Source organism: Herpailurus yagouaroundi, unplaced genomic scaffold (assembly GCF_014898765.1).
Source record: "Herpailurus yagouaroundi ecotype Mexico unplaced genomic scaffold, PumYag 159, whole genome shotgun sequence".
NCBI lineage: Eukaryota > Metazoa > Chordata > Mammalia > Carnivora > Felidae > Herpailurus > Herpailurus yagouaroundi.
The window spans coordinates 32,337,278-32,361,590 of record NW_024412400.1 but is presented as its reverse complement, the minus strand read 5'-3'; the positions used below and the strand labels follow the sequence as shown (position 1 = coordinate 32,361,590).

Sequence of the window (24,313 nt, the reverse complement as noted above, 5' to 3'; positions counted from 1 at the left end):
TTGATAAACCCCAAAATTAGTAGTTGAAGTTTGAGATTGTCTTTTTTTTTACTTAATTACATTGCTTTATTGCTCATTATTATACCTAAGTGTATAAATTTTTATTTGTTTTTATATTTGAAACAATTCCATCTAATTGCAATCACTGCACAGCCAGCATTCTTCTCCTGCTGTAATAACTTGATTGTATCTAACTGTAATGTCTCTGCAGTCAGTTCATTTAGGTCAGCTATAGATAATCTGAGGAATTGACAGATTAGTTTTCACTTTTATTTTCATTTTAGAATTATCTAGAGAGTTCTCAGCTAAGTATATTCATTTTTTCCTTGTTTCTTTCCATAACAAGGCAATTTTATTAATTTAGCAATTGTTCTATTTTCCCTCAACTACTTTAACTCTGCTTACCTAAAATGACTGTTCTTTTTGATCTGTGATGTTGAGTATACACACGTGTGTGTGTACATGCACCTATGTGTAAATACTCCCAGATTACATCCTTTTTAGTAGCAGTGACTTTATATTCATCTTACACATTATCATAAGAAACGCCAAATTTAATTTTGTTAATTACATTTCATCTTGCATTTACATTGTATTTCTCATTTATCAAATATGTTTGAAACATTGGTTCTCAAACTTTTGCATGCATCAGAATCATCTGTGGAGCTTATTAAAACGGATTGCATGGACTTACCCCCAGAGTTTAACTTTAGGTTATACTGATGCTAATACTTTGGGGAATACACATTGCAAACCCCTGGTTTAAAATTTTGTCATATTCTGGCGTAATCAGTTGCCTAAAGCTGTATATTACCTTTGGGTCATCCATATTTTTGTCCATTTCTCTTTTTTTTCTTATTTTAATGTGATTAATCCATATTAGTGTCCATTATTCTTTTAGTTACATGTCTGTATGAAACATGAAACAGTTTAGTAAAACCTTGGATTGCAAGTAACTTGTTTGTGAGTGTTCCCTGAGACAAGCAAACATTTCTAATACATTTTAACTTGATAAATGAACGGTGTCTTGCAATACAGTGTTTTGCAATACGGCATCAGTATGTGACCCCGAATGTCACATGATCACGACCGAGCCAGTGGTTCTTGAAATTTGCTTTGATATACAAGTGCTTTGGATTACAAGCATGTTTCTGGAATGAATTATGCTTGCAAACCAAGGTTTTACTATATTTGCTTTTGAGAGTAATATTTTTCTTATTATTAGGAAAAGAGGAATATCTACCCAATTTTTTTTAAAAAGGTAAAATAAAAATACAGTTATATTGCTGAAAAAAATTTCTGTACAGGACACACATCAGATACCTTAAATTCTGTGTTTTGAGAGTATTTTCTTCCTCATTATTAGGAAGAAAAAGGGATCTTATACCCAAGATCCTTTGAAGATACTGTAAATACACTATTATTTTTAAATTATCTGATGTTATACATTTTCCTTTCTAATTTCATGACTTTTGCTATCTTCTGCATTTTAGTTTGCTCTTTTTTTCTTTATATGTTCTATTTAGTTTTCATCTTCCTCCTATGCAGTAATGCCCATTTAGCTGGTTGTCAGATGCATGGTAAATGCAGCAGTTTGAAATAAATGGAACTAAACATAAAATAGAAATTGCTTCTAAATAGTCCAAGTTGCTCTCATAAAAAGTTTATATTTTCATCTCATAAGACCAGGAGAGAAAGGAGAACCAACAGTGGAGGAATGAAGGAATGCCCAGTGGAGGGCAAATGTTAAATGCTGTCCTGCTGATAGAACTATGAAGTAATAATTTATACTAAAAAGAAAACAAAATATTTTGCTTACAGATATTGAGAGAGAGAATAACCTGGAGCTTTTCTGTAGGGGCAAGGTACTTCTCTTTAATCCAGAAACCTGTGTGTATTCTGTATAAAAGATTAAATATATGCCACATACTGTATTTAAGAACATAAGAGAATAATATAGAAGATTTTGACTTTTAAAATGTCTCCGTTTCCTGAAAAATGCACTTAATTTTCATTTGCATTTGTTCTCCACTACAGTGTAAACAAAGTATTACATTCTTTTACTGACTTTATAATGGTCCATTCCACCTCCTTTCCATTGGCCTGTTTTTAGTGACTTTTATTATTGTTTTCCCTATTTTTATCCTTTTCATGACCTATATGTGTGTTAATTTTAAATATTCTTAAATATATTTTAATTATGGCTCTTCTGTTCCTTTTGAGTTGAGTAGCTTCCTCCTCCTTCCAGTGCCTTTCTGTCTTTCTTTTCCCACAGTTTACCCGTGATCATGATAGCTTTTGAAACTGCTTGATAAATGCCATTTTGTTTTTACCTAAGCTCTTTGTATATCATGATCTAGCCGATTTCAATTTGAAATTATTTTTAAAAATACGATAAGAAAAATGGAAGGAGATCAACATTGTATTTCTACTGATTTTTCAAAAGTAGAAACTTAATTTTCAAGTCATTTTCAAATTTACTTCAAAATATTACTATATGACTAATTAATGATCGTATCTCCCAAGGCCCAGTTTCATAAAATGTGGGACATATCAATCACCCACCCTTCAACAAAGCACAGAGATCTTACTGAGGACTTAATTTCAGACTAGATAATAATTATCCATATTTTCAAGAATTTTTTTTTCTCATCTTTGCCCTCCTCTCTCTCTCTCTCTTTTTTTTTTTTTTTTTATGGTATGTATGCAAGGGGCAGATTAAAAGATAATCATTTTTATTCACTTTGCAGGACGAGTCTTGGGGACTAGATAAAATGGGCAGGAACATTTAATCCTCTGCTTCAAAGACTATGTGCATGGACAGTTACAAGGCAGTTATGGCCAGATATGATTATCGGCTTTGGAATAAAATGCTCCTTGACATTGCTTATATCTTAGCTGAGAAGAGAGACAATCAGGTTAGTTGTTCTGTAGGGTACAGATGTGATGAGTTGCAGAGCTTGATAAGTCATCAGAGTGATCTTATCAGTAGCACTTTTAATTGGTTTTCCAGATAACTCATTTTCTTATTCAGTTAAATAATGTGTCCCGTATTGTCAGTGTTTATGCATTGCATTTAATTGTATACTTTTTACCATATTTTTATTGAAAATTTTCATCATTCTGTAGTTCTTTAGGTCTGTTTATTCTACAGTTAACAGTAGTCTCGTTTTTCCATTGGAGGTAAACTATGTTTCCTCTTTATTGAAATTCTTTTTGCTGTTAAATTTGAACACACTGTTAGCTATGACATTTTCTATTTTCCTTATTATTTTTTCTGTTCTCTTAATTGGAATTTTAAAACATGCTCTCCAATTTGTTTGAGGTAGTACTTCAGGTTGCAGTACAGTTTTCATTAACTATTAATCTTTAGAATTAAGTGCCCTTATTTCTGTTCTAAATAGCTTCCTCAGTTGCACATATTGGAACATAGTTTGTGGATGTAATTTAAATAACATTTTGTCCTTATTTTGGTGGATTTAGAATCTGAGACTGGGCACATTTATTTATTCCTCAATTTGATGAACTTTTCATGAGGTAATAATCTGTCTTTTTTCCTCGAAGGTCAAAAAAAAAATAGCTTTGTTGTTTGGTGTTATGAAGATAATTCTACTCTCAAAGAATCTTTTTCAGATCTATAGTTACATTATTTTTAGACATTTGCTTTAAAAATGTATGTCAATACTTCATAAAGTGTTTATTTCTAATTTTTGTTAGGTGGTAATTTGTAGGATAAGTAATGTTGATGTAACGTTATTTTTTTTCTGTTTTCTCACCTCTATGATTTTCTATTATATTACAAATAGATTAATATTGGCTACCACTCACTACTAAGGTGAAAATGCTAATTTGGACAAAGAGGATTAAGAACACAAAATTATATTAATAATAGCATGGTGATTTATTCTACTTTTTTCTGAGATGAATTCTGGGAAAATTAGAAAATGTGGTTAAGATCATCATATGAGAGTCAAGTGGTCTCAGTATGCTGGGTAGCCAGACTTGACCACTGGTGAAGTTAATCGGTCACTCTCAGACCCTTGGGGGAATAAACATTTCTTTATACCTTATTGTTTAACATTATTATGTTTACATATAGTTAATTTTATATTGACGTATGATTCATTGCTGATTATCATTTCTTACGAAGTCACAGTCTCTGGACTTCTACTCTGAAAAAATATACAATAAATGTATGAAATTGCTTTGCTCTCCAGTCATAGACTGAACATCACTTTGCATCAGTAAATTGGCATCTTTTCTTTCACTTTCAGTTGCTGAAACCATATAATATAGTGGTTCACACCAGACTGTCTGGATCCACATCCCTCACTGCCTTTTACTGGTTTGGTAACTTGGACAAATCTTTAACTTTCCTGGCCTCACTTTCCTCACGTGCAAAGTGAGGAATATCATAATAGTGATCTCATTAAGAGAAATTAGGAGAGTCGGGGGCCTAGGTGACTTAGTTGGTTAAGCATCTGACTCTTTTCAGCTCAGGTCATGATCTCATGGTTTGTGGAATTGAGCCCCTGTCATGCTCTATGCTGAGCATCAAGCCGTTTGGGATTCTCTCTGCCCTTCTCCTGCTCAGGCACACTTGCTCTCTCTCAAAATAAATAAAAAAGATTAAAAGAAAGAAATTAGGAGAGCACAGACCAGTGCCTGACATTTAATAAGCTGTTCCTATTATTCTGTAATGATAAGAAGAGCTAATAGTGTTGGCAGTGTTTCACTTCATTCATGTTTTTATTCAGAATATATTGAACACCTACTCTTAGTAATAAAAGACATTGCCAATGAGGAAATCAGAAACAAATTAGATCTTTCAAAAACTCCTGTTAAGAAAAAAATAATTAAAAAAATAATAAAAACAAAACTAATAGCATGCATTTTTATTTTTTGTCTCGTCTTTTATTTTATTTTATCTTTTATTTTAATTTTGTCACAAATTCTCTTTATTACATTCAGTTAAGTGTTTTGGAATTCTTAACTAGACAGAATATTTTTGGTTTCTATGGTTAGGGCTTGAAAATTTTAGGTCTGACATCATCAAAGGGCAGACTATAGAGTATAAATAATCTCTTCATTTTTTCTTATGTTCATTTTTTTGTTCTTCTAAAGTCTTACTTTCTGTTTGCTTTGTACTTTTACCGTTGTATTTTTTGTTTTGTTTTTTTTTTACTTCATAACCTTTGTTTGTTTTTATTAACCTCTCCCCTAAAGATAACAGTTCCCAGTTTTCCAGAGTTTGTGAATAGACCTTAAGTGTTCTCAATAATTGACCAAATTTGTGAATGCCACTATATCTCTAGCTGTATCTGTAAAATACAGTAAACTTTAAAAATGCAGTGATATAAATATTTACTTCAAATATGTAAATATAGGTATCTATAGTAATGTGTTAAGTTTTCTAGTTAACTATCATTTTCTTAGGTTTATCTTTTTCATCAGATATGAAAATTAGCTTTCTTTTGGGGGCCAGCTTTTATAAAGAAATCATGGTTTTAAAATCACTTTACAAACATTGCTTTTCATTATCTATTAGCTTTGTGACCTTAGACAAATCACTTCTGTGCCTCACTTTCCTCATCTGTATACTGTTAATACTAATAATCCCATCTTGTAGGAATGAAAGGCTTAAATGAATTCGTGTTAAATGTTTAACATATAAAAGTCACCCAGTAAAATTGATACTATAACTACAACAGAATGACAGAGCTTACTTGGCTTAGTTCTAAAGAGGGCAGAGAAATTGAGAAAATTTTTTGTATATATTTCATTAACATTTCCATATTGTACATTTAAATGTTTTCTGTGCATATAAAATTACTATAGTGATATATTCAGAAAAGGAAAAAAGTACAAAAATAAAAATTACCCATAGTTCTACTTATCATTGTGCCCAGAATATGTTTGTATTTCCTTTAGTTTTTTTCCTCATAAGCATAGTTTTGAGGGTTTTTTGTTTCATTTTTAAGCAAATAGTAGTATCAATTTTATAGCATGTATTTTCTGTGCTTTTAATTTTTATAATCATGTATGATAAGGCAGGCTCATTTTCTAAAATCTTGATGTCCTTTAAGTTTCTTAACTTTTCTGCTATTATTTGAATCCTTCATCTTTTTTTTGGAAAAGATGGTGACCTATTTTTGGAAAAGAGAGTGACCTGTTAACTTCACCAGCGGTCAAGACTGGCTACCCAGCATACTGAGACCACTTTTCCATCTTTCCCTATCATTTTTTGCTTTCTTTCTTAATTTATTCTCTTCTTTTTGGTTAGCTTATTTTTTGATAGCTTTGAAAAGAGGTATTGGAGAAGTATATATTTGAGATTTTACATGCCTGAAAAGTATATTATATACTCATGTTTAATTCTCTGACCCAATATAGAATTCATCATTGAAAATTATCTTCAGAATTTTTCCTCTAGCTTCCATTGTTGCTGATTATCATTTCTTAACAAGTCAGAAGTCCAGTGCTGTTTCAGCTTCTGATTCTGATCCTGTTTCTTTGGAAGCTTTTAGATTTATCTCTTTATTCCTCGTGTTCTGAGATAGCATGGTGATACACTCTGATGTGTATTTATTTTTTCCCTTTCATTATTCTTGGTACTCTTTTTTTTTTTTTTTTAATTTTTTTTTCAACGTTTATTTAATTTTGGGACAGAGAGAGACAGAGCATGAACGGGGGAGGGGCAGAGAGAGAGGGAGACATAGAATCGGAAACAGGCTCCAGGCTCTGAGCCATCAGCCCAGAGCCCGACGCGGGGCTCGAACTCACGGACCGCGAGATCGTGACCTGGCTGAAGTCGGACGCTTAACTGACTGCGCCACCCAGGCGCCCCTTGGTACTCTTTTTTGAATACCTATTGCTTAGATATTAATCTCTTTAATCAATCCTCAGTGTCTTATTATTTCTCTTCCATTTTCCATTTCTTAGTGTTTTTTTACATTTTTCTTATACTTCCTCAAATTTATTGAACTTAATTTTGACCATCATATAAGTTTCCTAAGAGTTCTTTCTCCAGGTTTTTTTTTTTAAGTATTAGTTCATGGATGTAATATCTTCTCTTATATCTTTGATACTGTTCATTATTATTACTCTGAAGTTTTTTCTGCTCCCTACTCTTTTCTTCTGATTCTCTGCTCCAATCACTCTCTTTCATGTTGGAACCTTTCCTCAAATAGCTATTTCTTGGTATTCTGTTGCTTAGAATATGGCACTACAAAGGCAGTTAACAGAGGGGCTGTGTGTGTCTGTGAATGTGTTGTATTTGACAGGGTAAGGCAGTGGCTTTGTCTTCTTTGGTGAGCATCACTGTAGGACGGTTATGTGGTCACCTGGCATTTTCATTGTAGACCCTCAACTGTTGATAATTATTTTCCCTGGGAAAGTTCAGCTTCTTTGCAGGAGGATCTTTCAATCTACTTAAGTTTAGTTGCTGTCTACCATTTGGGAGTTTGGCAGGGTGAAGCAGCATCCAGGGCAATCTGGATTTCACTTATATCCCTCTGATTTGTTTGATGATTCCAAATCTCTCGCTAATTTTGTTGAGAGAATAAACTTTCTGGACTTTCAAGATGGGTGTGTGGGGGAAAAATTGCTTGACTGCCCTTGGTTGTTGGAGTAGAGCCTTAGGGATTTAATTACTTATTTTATAAACTTTGACTTTAGACCTTACTTCCCTCCTTCTTCTATGGAACCTGGTATTTCTAATTCCTGAATGCTTCTGGGTTCTGCAGAATGAAATGTTTGTTTGTGTGTTTTTTTCTTTTTTATCTTCTTTTACATATACCTAGTTGTATTTCCTTTTTTGACCACTTGGTGTGATTTGTATGCTCTCTGCTTACTTTCCTGCTTTCCATGTACACATACATACATATATTATGGTTTGGGTTTACCAGTATTTTTCTTAATTTATTGAAGGTGAAATTTGTTTTCTCCTTATTATTTTGGTTGGGTTTTAAGAGATAAAGGGGATGGTTAAATCTCTATCTTATGGGGGTGCCTGGCTGGTTTAGTCAGTAGAGCATGCAACTGTTAATCTCAGGGTCATGAGTTCGAGGCCCATGTTTGGCATAGAGTTTGCTTAAAAATAAAATTAAATGAAAAATTAAAAACAAACTGTTATTTGTAAAGCGGAAGCTTTTTGTAAGCTTTTTTGTTTGTTAAAATAAGCTTTTTAAAACTAAAGGAATATAATCATCCCTCTTTTAAAAATATAGTTTGTCCCATTATCAAACATATTTCTTTGGTATACAGTATTAGTTTTCAAAAGTGTATTTCAGGGGCGTCTGGGTGGCTCAGTTGGTTAAGCGGCCGACTTTGGCTCAGGTCATAATCTTGCGGTCCGTGAGTTCGAGCCCTGCGTCAGGCTCTGTCCTGACAGCTCAGAGCCTGGAGCCTGTTTCAGATTCTGTGTCTCCCTCTCTCTGACCCTCCCCTGTTCATGCTCTGTCTCTCCCTGTCTCAAAAATAAATAAACATTAAAAAAATTTTTTTAAGTGTATTTCAGAAATAGATCATTAAATATAAATGCAGTTTTTTAGATTTTGTTTTTTTTTAAATTTTTTTTTTTCAACATTTATTTTATTTTTGGGACAGAGAGAGACAGAGCATGAACGGGGGAGGGGCAGAGAGAGAGGGAGACACAGAATTGGAAACAGGCTCCAGGCTCTGAGCCATCAGCCCAGAGCCCGATGCGGGGCTCGAACTCACGGAGCGCGAGATCGTGACCTGGCTGAAGTCGGACGCTTAACCGACTGCGCCACCCAGGCGCCCCTAGATTTTGTTTTTATGTTTAGGAACACATAAATATAAATTGTTGGATATTGATTGAAAGAGTCGATGTCTACAATCTTAATTTCAACCATCCCATTTGCCAATAACCACTTCTTTTTGTTTCATTGTTTTTCCTCTGTGTTCCCAATTCCAGTATTGTTTTTCTTTCATTGGGACTTCAGATCCTTTGATGCCATAGTTTTAGTGTTCTTCACACCATTTCCTCATTTCCTCAGTTTTCCTAGCATAGATCATTCTCAACTAGATTTATTATAATCCTGTCCGTCTTCATATCCTCAACATCCTTGCCTCTGTTTCCATCATGCCTCCTTTGAAAACCCTATATTACCACCTGCTCCGTACCTGTACCAGAGCGCTTGAAAGTGGCTGAAGAAAAACATATACTTGTAATGGCTAGGCTTTAGATTTTTCTCACAAGTGGACCTTTAATGTTGCCTAGAAATCCCATTACAGCATTCTACTCCATATTATTCCTCCTTTCTTACAGGATTATTTCATACCTTCTCCTCAGACCTGTAATATCTCCTATTATCTTTTTTTCACACTTAGCTGATTATTTTAATTGCTTAATAGAGTCAACAGAGAATTCTTCAAGGATTAAACCTACTAATCTAGGTACAGCTATACCCATATTCTCTACTTTTTCTCTTACTACAGTTACTTCTAAGGTCAGTCCTTGCCTTTGTTCAGTAGATCTGAGCCCTGTTCTCTCCCTCAAGAACTTTGCTCTTTTCTCTCTACTGGCTTCAGTTCCCCCCTTTTATTAGATAATTCTTTTTTTTTTTTTTTCCAACTTTTTTATTTATTTTTGGGACAGAGAGAGACAGAGCATGAACGGGGGAGGGGCAGAGAGAGAGGGAGACACAGAATCAGAAACAGGCTCCAGGCTCCGAGCCATCAGTCCAGAGCCTGACGCGGGGATCGAACTCACGGATCGTGACCTGGCTGAAGTCGGACGCTTAACTGACAGCGCCACCCAGGCGCCCCTAGATAATTCTTATCATTATACTAATATGCCGTAGTTGCTCTTATCTTTTAGAAACATTCTCTGTTAGTTAAGGCTCTCTAGAGAGACGGAACCAAGAGAAGATGTACTTACTGATACATACATACATACCCACACACACATATATATTGAGGAGGGGGAGGGGTTTTTTAAGTTTATTTTTAATTATTTTTTTCTCAGAAGACAAATGTTTTAATAATGAAATTCTTTTTTTCCAAAATTTTATGGTGTAGTATTGGTTTCAAGAATAGAATTTAGTGATTTCATCACTTACATATGACTCCCACTGCTCATCATACCTCCTTAATACCCGTCACTGGGTTTTAGCCCATCTACCACCAACATCTTTCCTTCAACCCTCAGTTTGTTCTCTGTTGTTAAGAGTCTTTTATGATTTGCTTCCCTCTCTTTTTTTTTTTCTTTCCCTTCCCATATGTTTGTCTGTTTGGTTCCCTAAATTCCACATATGAGTGAAATCATGTGTTATTTGCCTTTCTTTGACTGATTTATTTCTCTTGGCACTATTTCTCTTATACAGTATAGCTCCATCCACATCATTGCAAATGGCAAGATTTCATTCTTTTTAATGGCTACTATTCCATTGGATATGGATGGATGTGTGTGTGCATGTATGTGTACACATTCATCAGTCAATGGACACTTGGGCTGTTTCCATAGTTTGGCTGTTGTTGATATTGCTGCTGTAAACATCGGGGTGCATGTATCCTTTCAGATCTGTATTTTTGTATCCTTTAGATAAATACCTGGTTAGTGCAATGGCTGGATCATAGGGTAGTTCTTTTTTTAATTTTTTGAGGAACCTCCATATGGTTCTCCTTAGAGGCTGCACCAGTTTGCATTCCCACCAACAATAGAAGGGGGTTCCCCTTTCTCCACATCCTCACCAACAGCTGTTGTTTCCTGTGTTGTTAATTTTATCCATTCTGACAGGTGTGAGGTGGTATCTCATTGTGGTTTTGATTTGTATTTCCCTGTTGGTGAGTGATACTGAGCATCTTTTTATGTGTTTGTTAGCTGTCTGGCTGGATGTCTTCTTTGGAGAAATGTTTATTCATGTCTTCTGCCCATTTCTTCACTGGATTATTTATTTTTGGGGTGTTGAGTTTGATAAGTTCTTCATAGATTTTGGATACTAACCCTTTATCAGATACGTCATTTGTAGATATCTTTTCCCATTCAATAGGCCACCTTTTAGTTTTATTATTTCCTTTGCTGTGCAGAAGCTTTTTATCTTGATGAAGTCCCAATAGTTCATGTTTGCTTATGTTTCCCTTGCTTCCAGAGATGTGTCTATTAAGAAGTTGCTCCAGTGAAGTCAAAGAGGTTGCTGCCTGTGGTCTCCTCTGGGATTTTGATGGTTTCCTATCTCACATTTAGGTCTTCTATCCATCTTGAAGTAATTTTTGTGTTTGGTGTAAGAAAGCGGTCCTGGTTCATTCTTCCGCATGTTGCTGTCCAGTTTTCCCAACATCATTTGTTGGAGAAACTGTCTTTTTTTTTTCCATTGGATATTCTTTCTTGCTTTGTCGAAAATTAGTTGACTATGTAGTTATGGGTCCACTTCTGGGTTCTGTATTCTGTTCCATTGATCTATATGTGTCTGTTTTTGTGACAGTACTTTATTGTCTTGATGACTACAGCTTTGTAATACACTTGGAGTCTAGAATCATGATGCTTCCAGCTTTGCTTTTCTTTTTCAGGATTGCATTGGCTAATCAGGGTCTTTTGTGGTTCCATACAAATTTTAGGATTGTTTGTTTTAGCTCTGTGAAAAATGCTCATGGTATTTTGATGGGGATTGCATTAAATGTGAAGGTTGCTTTGATTAGTATAGACATTTTAACAATGTTTGTTCTTCCAATCCATGAGCATGGAATGTTATTCCATTTAGTTGTGTCTTCTTCAGTTTCTTTCATAAGTGCTTATAGTTTTCACAGTATAGATTTTTGACCTTTACTTCTTACCTCTTTGGTTAGGTTTACTCCTGGGTATCCTACACGTTTTGGTGTAGTTGCAGATGGGATAGATTCCTTGATTTCTCTTTCTGCTTCTTCATTATTGGTCTTTAGAAATGCAACTTATTTATGTATGTTGATTTTATATCCTGCAACTTTACTGAATTCATGTATCACTTCCAGCAATTTCTTGGTTGAATCTTTTGGGCTTTCTACATAGAGTACCATCTCATCTGTGAAATAGTGAAAGTTTGACTTCTTCCTTGCCAATTTGTATGCTTTTTATTTCTTTCTATTGTCTGATTGCTGTGGCTCATACTTCCAGTACTGTGTTAAATAGCAGTGGTGAGAATGGACATCCCCGACTTGTTCCTGACCATAGAAGAAAAGCTCTCAGTTTTTAATTGAGGATGATATTAGCTGTGGGTCTTTTATATATGGTCTTTATGATGTTAAAGTATGTTCTCTCTATCCCCACTTGATTGAAGGTTTTTATCAGGAATGGATGCTATACTTTGTCAAATGTTTTTTCTGCATCTATTGAGAGGATCATATGGTTCTTATCCTTTTTGTAATGTGGTGTATCATGATGATTGATTTGTGAATAGTGTACCACCCCTGCAGCTCAAGAATAAATCCCACTTGATCATAGTGAATAATTCTTTTAACGTACTGTAGATTTCATTTGTGAGAATTTTGTTCACAATTTCTGCATCCATGTTCATCAAGGATACTGGCCTGTAATTCTCTGTTTTAGTGGGATCTTTGTCTGGTTTTGAAATCAAGGTAATGCTAGCCTTGTAGAATGAGTTTGCAGTTTTTCCTTATTTTTCTATTTTTTGGAACATTTTGAGAAGAATAGGTATTAACTCTTTAAAACATTGGTAGAATTCCCCTAGGAAGTCATCTGGCCCTGGACTCTTATTTGTTGAGAGTTTTTTGATTACTGACTCAATTTTTTTGCTGGTTATGGCTGTGTTCAAATTTTCTATTTCTTCCTGTTTCAGTTTTGGTAGTTTGTATGTTTCTAGGAATTTGCTCATATCTTCCAGATTGCCTAGTTTTTTTTGCATATAATTATTAATAACGTTCTCTTATAAATGTTTGTATTTCTATGATATTGGTTATGATCTTTCCCCTTTTGTTTGTGATTTCATTTATATGGGTTCTTTTTTTTTCTTTTTGATAAGTCTAGTCTACTGGTTTATCACCTCAAGGAAACAGTTCTTATTTTCATTGATGTGATTTTTTTGTTTCTATATTTATTTATGCTCTGATTTTATCATTTCCCTTCTTCTGCTGGCTTTAGGCTTCATTTGCTGTTCCCTTTTTTTTAAGGTTATTTAGTCTGAGAGAGAGCGAGAGAGCGTGCATGTACACGTGCAAGAGGAGGAGGGGCAGACACAGAGAGAGAAAGAGAATCAATCCTAACCAGGCTCCACACTGCCAGTGCAGAGCCCAAGGCAGGGCTCATACTCACAAAACTGTGAGATTATGACCTGAGCCAAAGTCAGATGCTTAACCAACTGAGCCACCCAGGTACCCCTTGCTTTTCCTTTTCTAGATCGTTTAAGGTATAAGGTTAGGTTGTGTATTTGAGACTTTTCTTGCTTCTTCAGATAGGCCTATATTACAATATACTTCCCTTTAAGACTGACTTTGCTGCAACCCAAAGGTTTTGCACTTTTGTGTTTTCGTTTTCATTTGCTTCCGTGTATTTTTTAATTTCTTCTTCAATTTCATGGTTAACTCATTTATTCTTTAGTAGGATGGTCTTTAATCTCCATGTATTCGTGGTCTTCCCAAATTTTTTTTGTGATTGACTTCAAGTTTCAAAGCTTTATGTTCTGAAGATATGCATGGTTTGATCTCAGTCTTTTTACTTGTTGAGGGCTGATCTGTGACCCAGTATGTGATCTGCTCTGTAGAATGTTCCATGTGCACTCGAAAAGAATGTGCATTTGCTGCTGTAGGATGAAATGTTCTGAATATATCTGTTAAGTCCATCTGGTGCAGTGTCATTCAGAGCTGTTGTTTCCTTGTTGATTTATGTTTTGATGATCTGTCCATTGTTGTAGGTGGTGTGTTAAAGTCCCCTAATATTACTGTATTATTACCATTGAGTTACTTTGTATTTGTTAATAATTGATTTATGTATTTGAGTGCTTCCATGTTGAGGGCATAAATATTTATAATTGTTAAATCTCCTTGATGGATAGACTGCTTAATTATGGTATAATACTCTTCTTCATCTGCTATATTCTTTGGTTTAAAATCTTGTTTGTCTCATATAGGTATGGCTGCTCAGGCTTTCTTTTGGCATTCATTAGCATTATATATGGTTTTTCATCTCATCACTTTCAATCTGCAGATGTCTTCAGTTCTAAAATGAGTCTCTTATAGGCAGCATATAGAAGGGTCTTCTTTTTTTATCCATTTTAATACTCTTTGTGTTTTGATTGGAGCATTTTGTCCATTTACATTCAGAGTAATCATTGAAAGGTAAGAATTTAGTGCCATTATGCTACCTATAAGGTTGGTGTTTCTGATGATGTTCTCTGTTCCTTTCTAGTCTTTGTTGCTTTTTTGGTCTTTTTTCCCCCCAACTCAAGGAGCTCCCTTTAATATTTCTTGAAGGTCTGTTTACTGGTCATCAATTCCTTCATTTTTTGTCTGGGAAACTCTCCTTTTACTCTGATTGCCTTGCTGGATAAAGTATTCTTGGCTGCCTACTTTTCCCATTTAGCATGTTGACTCTATCATACTACTCCCTTCTGGCCTGTCAGTTTTCTGTGGACAGATCTGCTGCGAACCTGATCTGTCTTCCCTTGTGTGTTAACAACTTTTTTTTTCCCTTTCCTCATTCAGGATTCTTTCCTTGACTGTGTATTTTTGAACTTCACTGTGATATGTTTTAGTGATGGCAGCTTTTGTTGAATTTAATGGGAGGTCTCTATGCTTCTTGTTTTTTGATGTCTGTTTCCTTCCCCATATTAGTGAGATTTTTAGCTATAATTTGCTTAAATAAACCTTCTGGTCCTTTTTTTCTCTTCATTTTCTGGGACTCCTGTGATACAAACATTATAATGCTTTAAGGAGTCACCGAGTTCCCTGAGTCTACATTTGTGATCCAATACCTTTCTTTCCTTCTTTTTCAGCTTCATTATTTTCCATAGTTTTTATCTTTTGTATCGCTGATTTGCTATTCTGCTTCATCCATCTTCATTAGCATTGCATTCATTTGGCTTTGCATCTTGGTTATAGCATTTTTTTATTTCTGCCTGACTAGTTTTTAGTTGTTTTATCTCTACAGTAAAGGATTGTGTAGTGTCTTCTGTGCTTATCTCAAACCCAGCTAGTTTCCTCAAGATTACTGTTTTAAATTCTGGTTCAGACATCTTACTTTTATCTGCATTGATTAAATCCTTGTGACTTCTCTGTTCTTTCTTTTGGGGTTAATTCCCCTGTCTTCTCATTTTGTCTGGGTTACTTTCTGCATTTGATTGTTAGGAAAGACCGTTGTACTCTTCCAAGTAATGGCTATATTAAGACGAGGTTCCCCCCCACCAGCCCCCAGAAAAGGAAGCTAGATTCTAGGTGCGTTTTGGTTTGTTTGTTAAAAGAAGCTAGATCCAAGGGTGAAAAAAGAATGAAGATAGATCCTGTTTCCCCTCAAACTGAAGCTTTCCAACACTCTATGATCAGTAGACTTGGTGCGTGCGAGGGGTCTGTGCCAGGGAGATGTATTTCAGTAAGTTGGCTGACACAATTGTGGGAACTGGCAAATTTGAAATCTTTGTAGGACAGCAAGCTAGAGGGAGGTTGGAGTTGTACAGCCCTGATGCAGAATTTCCTTCTCCAGGAAACCTTAGTTTTTTCTTCTTAAGGTATTCAACTGACTACATGAAACCCACCACCTTATTGAGGGTATCTCCTCTACTTAAAACTGGCTGATGTCACTGTTAACTATATCCATGAAATACCTTCACAGTAACACCTGGATTAGTATTTGATTCAATAACTAGATACTGTAGCCTAGCCAGGTTGATACATAAGACTGACCATTACATTCTCCCTTGTTTCCTCATGCCTTTCTTCCTACAGTCCTAATACTCTCCTTTTCTTCGAAGCAAATCTCAATTATTTATGTTCACTCCTTTTTGTCTTCTTAATTCTCTTTAAACACACTCCAGTCAGATATCTGTTTCTGCCACTTCAGTGTTTCTGTTCTTAGTCAGCAGTTACCTCTTTATTGTCCAAATCACAGGGAAGCTCCCAGGTATTATGTTTCTCTCTCAGTAGACATAGCTACTTCTTCTTTCTTAAGTCACTGTCTGAACTTGTTCTCTGGAATACACACTGTCATAATGGATCTTAAAAAGCTAAATTGTAAATACTGAATTATCTCAGAACTCAGTCTTCAGACCTTTTTGTCTTTCCTGTCTTTATTCACTCTTTGGTGAATAAAGTGAAAACCAATTCCATAATTTTATTATTTTTGTTAGAAAATAATGATGGTGGAAGAGGTAATATAGTCACATGATTTATATATATGGTAAAATGTCATTCACCCATGGCTCTGAGCTATCAAATTATCTTCTTGAAGGCAACCAAATTTGGCAGTCTCATAAATTTTTTTCCAAAGATTATGAATATAATAGCACATACATATTGATTGAGAGGCAGTATGTGATATCGTGCTTAAGAACTTGGACTGTGGAGCATAACTCCCTGTAATCAAATTCTGTCTCTGCCCCGTTGCTGGCTGTGTAACTTTCAAGTCTCTTAGCTGATCTTGGTCTCAGTTTTCTCCTATGTACAAAAAGAATAGTTTTAATATACTTACTTGTTTGAGTTATGAGGTATAAATGACTAAGTATGTGTAAAGAGCTTACAAGAGTGGCACATAAAAATAAATAACATTCCTTTTTTTCATAAATGATAGCATTGTATACATACTCACAAGCTTCTTGCTTTTTTTTTCCCCCATCAACAAATGTCTTGATAAGCTTTTCTTTTCAGCACATAAATCATGCCTCATTTTTCATTGGATGATGTGTTGTTTTATTTGCTCTAAATAATGTCTTTGATGATGACTTCAAATATATATCTACTGGATATTTCCACTTAGATACCTAATAAAATCAAAGCTTTCTAATTACCCTTGTCTTTTCTTTTGATCTTATTTTCCTACATTATAATCTATAATTTTTTTTTTTAGCTAAATCTTCAGAACCTCTCTACCTATTGGTTAACACTTTACTTCACGCCAGCATTGTTGTACTGAGTTGCTGAAAGCCAACAACTTGAGAATCATTATTCCAAACTTTTGGCAAAATATTTTCAGCTCCTAGTGTTCTCCTATTTAGTCTTCCTTCTTCCACTTTTACTCTTCTATAATCTGTTCGCACAGCGGTTTTAAATGCAAATCAAACTATTTCTCACCCATACCATATTTTCTGGTGGGTCTTATCTGCTTTAGATTTAATTCCTGAGTTCTGACTAGATTCTAGTAGAACTCTTGTAAACTGGTCTCTTGATTTCTTTCTTACTCTCATCTCCTGCCTCTGTTTCTGTGCTTCAGCCACATTAAATACCTTGCTCTTTTATGAGTGCCCTCTTCATAACAATTTATCTTATAACCTTTGGACTCCTTTTCCCTGGAACAATGTTATGTCATATAATCTTATACTCATCCCTTCACTTAATGGTCAAATGTGAACTCTGCAGAGAGGCCTTCTTGCCTGTGACTACCCTTTTTACCATACTGTTTTTTAAAAATTCTGTATTTTTCATTATAGATTTTTTATTAACTGGCATACTTTTTTCATTTGTATATTCTGTATTAGTTTATTATGTTCACTAACTTAGAATGTAATAACCACGAAGATAGATACTCTAATTCACCTCTGTATGTCTAGTTTGTAGTAGAATAGTGGTTACGTACATACTGGATTGATAGGTGAATGAGGAAGCACTAAATAAGTTTTTATTAAACTCTGTGGTATTAAGGCTAGTTTTTTAATTACCAGTCTTTCACAAGCTAATACTTTTGTAAAATGCAAGCAAATGAATTATATGTTTCTTAGTGTCATATTATTAGTCAGTAGACATACAATCATTGTCAGATTGTTAAGAAAATTTCTAAAAACTTTTGAATTGTACTGATAATCAACTGTGAATAAACCATTTGTGGTCAGCACCTATTTGCAGACCATACTATGAGTAGCACAGCATTAAAACAGGTTTGCCCTTCTATACCCAGTAGTTAAAATTTGAAGGCTAAATGAAGTATTCGTCTCTTCGGTAAACAAGGAGAAACTACTTCATAGCCAGTGTCACAGAACCAGGCTGAATTCCTGTAGAATTATTAATTTATAAAATAATTCCTTTAGTAATACCAGTGAAATTTAATTAGTGCTCACTGTATGTAGGAATGAGTGTTTTTCACTAGACTCAGACATCACAGTCCCCATGTTATGTATGTGTCATTAAATTAGCAGTCTCTCAGTAGCCATTTATTTGCTAATTGTTGGTAAATGAATTGAAAATTTCAGTTGAAATTTGTTTTACAGATCAATAAGCATTTTATCTCAGTAAATACTGTTATATCCTGTCTTTTTGTGAAAACATATTGACCATTTTGCATTATGTTTATATGTCTAGGATGGGAAGAGGGTCATTACACAGTGGCAGTTGGCGTGTGGGATCTGGGTTCATAAGGAGATATGTAGCTAAAAGCAAAAATCATTAAATTGAGGAAAATTTGTGTCTCAGCTTCCACTAAGGAATTCCATCCAGGGTTGGTGTTAATTTTAAAGCTTTTCAACTCCTTGACATATAAGTCATTTTGTTTTGGGGACCTGGAGGTATATCCTGAATTAAAACTCCAAAGGGTATGATTTTGTATGCTCAGGAAAAACTCTATTACACTATTTTCCATGACTTTGGGCAGTGTGAATGCCCCAGATCCCCCTTTTCTTTGAGCTATTCTCCTTTTTTATACAGATTAATTTAAAAAGTACTTTTAGGGGTGCCTGGGTGGCTTAGTCGGTTAAGCATCCAACTTCGGCTCAGGTCATAATCTTGCACTTCATGAGTTAGAGCTCCACCTCTGGCTCTGTGCTGACAGCTCGGAGCCTGCAGCCTGCTTTGGATTCTGTCTCCCTCTCTCTCTTCCCCTCCCCGCTTGTGCTCTGTCTCTCTTTCAAAAATAAATAAACTTAAAAAAAAAAAAAGTACTTTTAACGTTCACAGTATCATCAGATACCCTGACAGTGTGTAAAATATTGTAAAATCACTAGCCTGTATTTTGAAACATGAGAATATTTCTCAACTTACTATTGTGAGACACTGTATCTTAGGAAAAAAGTATTTTAATTAAATGTATTTCTAAGTAGTCACTAACTTAAATATATTTGTTTACATCTTGTCTTATATTTTAGCTTAAAGGCAGCAATCACTATTAACATGGAGTTGCCAAAAAGCAGACAGAGTTTCAGGTTAACATTATATATATGTGTATATATATATATAGTGTGTGTGTGTGTGTGTGTGTGTGCCCGCGCGCGCGTGCATATAGATAATAGATGTATTTAAAGGGAAATCATAAGTTTTAAGAGACATGCATGCTCCTATATAGTTATGGATGTTTGCCGATAAGTGGATCAGTATTCCAAAACATTGATCAGTTCATTTTTTAAAACTGCACATTCGTTCATACTTGCAGATGAATAAATAACCTAGAAAGAAAAAAAAGAAAGTTTTTTTTACCAGCACAAATTCTTAGTCCTTTGTCAGTATTTTTCTACACTGTCAATAACGAAAATAAATATGAGTAGAGAAAAGTTTAAGGTTTGTGTTATACCTGTTTTTCAGATGACTTGAAACACAAGTTTGAAAATATTTAAAGATTTGCAAATCCAAGTGAACATTTAAAAGTACATTAACACTGTGAGGAAAATAGGTCAATCAGAAGTTCATGGGGTACATATTTGATTAATGAGTTTGGTAGGATCTGTATTTCAGGGTTTGGGAGCTAGGCTATTCACTGAGAACAAACCATCTTTGTGGGTAAGGGCCGTGAATTGATTGTAAATATCTAAGCCATCTTTGAAGTGTCTAAAGGTATTAAAGATGCAGTTGTATACACAGAACTCATGGGCAGGAGAAAAACCTAACATGCATGTTTGAAGGTTGGGAAGAGGGGGTGTTAAATTCTTCCTGCTGCTAATTAGGATGGAGCTGATTTTAAGGAGGAAAATGTTGTGAACTAAGCTATAGAGACACTAAGACACAGAAAATTATGTTGCAGCCTAAGATCATGACTTTATTTCTATAAAGTTAAGTTTTCTTTTTTTAAAAACATAGAAACTGACTATTTGTTTCCTTCACCCATTTCCATTATACATTTGTTATCTTACAGATGAAAATCTGATTAATAGGTGAAAACCGTAATCTTCCTTTATTTCATAGCCATGAAGCTCATGACTGCGTTGGTGAATGTTGCCTTAAACCTCAGTATTCATCAGGATAACACACAAAGACAATATGAAGCTGAGAGAAATAAAATGATTGGGAAGAGAGCCAATGAAAGGTTGGAGTTACTTCTTCAGAAACGCAAAGAGGTAAGTTTCATACTATCTTAAGGTATGTGTGATTTTGTTTTTTGTTTGTTTGTTTTGGATGGGGCTGCGTGTGGCTGTGTGTGTGAGAGAGAGACAGAGGGACAGAGGGAGGGAGCAAGTGTGTTGTATGTATTTTAAATTATTTATTTAAGTCAGATGTGTGATCTCAAGGTTTCAAATTAAACTGGAATGTTTAGCCATTGATTATCTGAGTGCTGTCTGATGGCTGAAGAGAATCATAAAACAATCCTATGTTTGAAAGAAGGTAGTCTAGGGGTCAGGTAACTCAGAAAGATTATCAGGCTGTGAATTCAGAAAGCATAATAAATAGTATGGTCAGAGCTGGGTGCTAGCAAAGCTGCCCTTCTAGAAGGAAGCCAAAGACTACTTATTAGCTGATGAATAAGGCATTCCTATAAATAAGATTGGTCTCAGTTTTACACTGCAATTTTCATGTATGTGTGTGTATATATATATATATATCTTGAAAGTGTTTTAAACTGGGTTTTTAGTAGGTAATATTTTTATTTGCCCAATAGGAAATCAAATTTTAAATATACAGTATTTTAACTTGAAAACAGAATAATATCACATTGCTACAAATAAATTACTGATGAATAATGGGTTATAACAAGCAACACGAAAAGCAAACTAATTTTAAATTATTACCCATGCTGTATTAGGGTGCTAGCTGGGGCTGCTATAACAGATACCAACACAGACTAAGTGGCTTCAAGTTGAAGATGACTCCAGTTTCTCCATGACTTCCGTGTGTGTGTTTGTCTCTAAATTTCTGCTTTCTATAAAGACACCAGTAATAATGGATTCAGGGCCCATCTTACTCTAGAATGACCCCATCTTAACTAATTACATCTGACACAATCCTATTTCCAAATAAGGTTTGAGGTACTGGGGCATTAGGACTTCAGCATATGAATTTCTGAGGAACACAGTTACAATCATATATAATACTTGAAATTTTGTGAAAGTAAATTTTGGAACTGTGCGTTTGAAGAAAATTTGTGTCTCAGCTTCCACTAAGGAATTCCATCCAGGGTTGGTGTTAATTTTAAAGCTTTTCAACTCCTTGACATAGTAAGTACTATTAACCAAACTGTATGCCTCTTATAAATTAAATTTTTATATAATAAAACATAAAATAAAAAAATTATTTCAGTAAAACTGAAATAAAGCATACAGCAAAAGAGCAAGTCTGAAGGAATTTTATTCTCACACTCTTATATGTAATAAAAGCAAATTATTTCACTGAGTATTACTACACAAGAGATTATAATAAGAAATATCACTTGGAATGTAATTTTGTACAAGTGCTTTTGTGCCTCTTGAGCAGTAAATAAGCTCAAACTTTAACTGATGATCAGTAGTATTTCCTGAATTTTATATCATCACTAGACTATTTTATTTTGTTGCTGCATTCTATGACGAATGGCGAGGATTGCTTCTATCTTCAATTATGCCTTCTGTATTGGAACTTGGCCTAGTCTCAGTTATGGGCTGAACAGATGCAGAGTAATATTTGGATACTTTAGGTCGAATAGTAAGTTTCTTTTACAGTGGCAAATATGATCAAGGATGGCCTGTTACCAAGAGAGGCAAAACAAGCCAGGGGCCTGACTTTGTTGGAAGAGGTATAGAAATTGAGACTTCTTAAAAAAGAAAGAAAGAAAGAAAGAAAGAAAGAAAGAAAGAAAGAAAGAAAGACAGAAATTGAGGCTTCTTCTCAAAGCAGGTAGTATTTTGGATATTGGAATCTGGCCACATTTAGCCACATCACACTTTTGTTAGTTACTGTGTGTATGTATGTGTAAAGAGACAAAGAGGTTCTGAAGTCAGTTTAGTAAAGCTTTTGAAGTAATGCAGTAGTACTGGTAATTTCAAACAAGTGATGCACAATAAGTGAAAAAAAGGATTGATTATTATTCAGAATGGGAATAACTGGGAATTAAAAATAACTGGAACTGTTCATTTCAAATAAGATGATCAGGATTTAACTTTTTTTGTTTTTTCATTTCAGCTACAGGAAAACCAGGATGAAATTGAAAATATGATGAATTCTATTTTTAAGGGTATATTTGTTCATAGATACCGGTAAGGAATTTTAAAAATCACTTAGATTTTTAACTTAAATAATTTATTGCTTTTTTTGTAGTCCTAGGTAATTATAAAAATAGGAAACTCTCTATTTGTTTTGTTCTTTGGGAAACAGCTTTGGCTCTAAAAGCTAAATAAATGTCATACTACTGTTGTGGAAGAAATTGTTTTTTGTTTTTAAGTTTATTAGAAAAAGAGCACAAGTGGGGAAGGGGCAGAGAGAGAGTGAATCTAATGCAGGCTCTGCACTGTCAGCATGGAGCCTAATATGCGGCTCAAACCCACAAACCATGAGATCATGACTTGAGTCGTAACCAAGAGTCAGATGCTGCACCAACTGAGCCACCCAGGCACCCCTGTTGTGGAAGAAATTGTAACACTGCCATACTCTTTTAAGTTCAGATCATATATTGTTAGAAGCATTCAGTATATTTGGATTTATACTGATGGAGTATTTATTAATAGGATATCATTAAATTAATGTGGCCTTAATAAGATGTGATATTATTATCACAGTTAATAATCACAGATAATTATCTGTGATAATAATCACAGATAATATTGATATCACAGATGATATCAAGATGTTCTTGATATTTGAAAAAATTCAATGCCCTGCTTCCTGTCCTGTGATACTCATCCTGTTTCACGGTCAAATTAACCAGGAGTGTTTTAAAAATACATCTTTGAAGATGGGAGAAAAGTTGACAAAAAAAGGGCACCTCTGTAAATAATCAACAACTCTTCTTTATCTTCATCTATACACATGAAAATAGAACCAAAGTATTTTTGTCATGCTCCATTGCAAGCCAGTTTAGTCTTTCTGTGAAGTTTTTAATTGTTGACTACATTATTAAGCAGCATATTTCACAGAGAATTAATGAATCATCTACATTAACTTGCTACGTTCTTTTAGTTAGGCATGATGTATGTTTAGGTAGATAGACACAGATAATAGAAGCACTGTTTTTAGATACATTTGAGACTTTTAATTGGCCAGTTAATTTAAAAAGTTAGTTAAAACAGGGAAATCCATTAAAAAAAAAGAAATGTAGTTTGATATTTTAACTTAAACGTCTTGTTTTAATTCAGAGTATGAAAAAGACGTTTGATCTTCTTGATAATTTTTTTAATGTTTATTTATTTTGAGAGAGAACACGCCACGTGAGTGGGAGAGGGGCAGAGAGAGGGAAAGAGAGAAACCCATGCATAGCATGGAGCCTGATGTGAGGCTTAATCCCACAAACCATGAGATCATGACCTAAGCTGAAATCCAGGGTTGGTCGCTCAACGGACTGAGCCACCCACACACCCCCTACCTTTTTTTTAAATCTTCTTGATACTTATACAAAGAAAAAGAAAACACTAACTTGAAAAGATATGCACTCCCATGTTAATTACAGCATTATTTATAATAACCAAGATATGAAAACAACCTATAGGTTGATGAATGGATAAAGAAATTTTATATATACAATGGAATATTTTCAGCCATTAAAAAATAATGAAATCTTGTAATTTGCAACAACATGGATGGACCTCAAGAACATTATGCTGAGTGAAATAACTCAAGCAGAGAAGGACAAATACTGTGGCTTATATGTGGAATCTAAAAACAAAGACAAACTCATAGATACAGAAAACAGATTGGTGGTTGCCAATGGGTAGATGGGGAAAATGGGTGAAGGGGGTCAAAAAGTAAAAAGGATAAAAAAAAGATGAACTACTGAACAGCACCAGAAGTTAGCTTGCTGTTATCTAGTAATTTGTGACTATCTGCTTTAGTA

The 24,313-nt window shown here is 34.5% G+C and overlaps 1 protein-coding gene across 3 annotated transcripts in view; it reads left to right on the top strand.

The window, feature by feature from the left end:
- Window positions 1-24,313, top strand: part of STAG1 (STAG1 cohesin complex component) — a 410,134-nt gene that overhangs the window by 243,058 nt on the left and 142,763 nt on the right. For 2 of the 3 annotated variants that reach the window (XM_040480255.1, XM_040480256.1), the window contains 2 exons: window positions 20,263-20,414; window positions 22,450-22,523. In XM_040480255.1, coding sequence (XP_040336189.1) covers window positions 20,263-20,414; window positions 22,450-22,523 — 226 coding nt within the window. Of the gene's footprint in view, window positions 1-2,814; window positions 2,919-20,262; window positions 20,415-22,449; window positions 22,524-24,313 lie in introns of those variants that run through there. The other variant, XM_040480257.1, reaches the window with a different exon arrangement.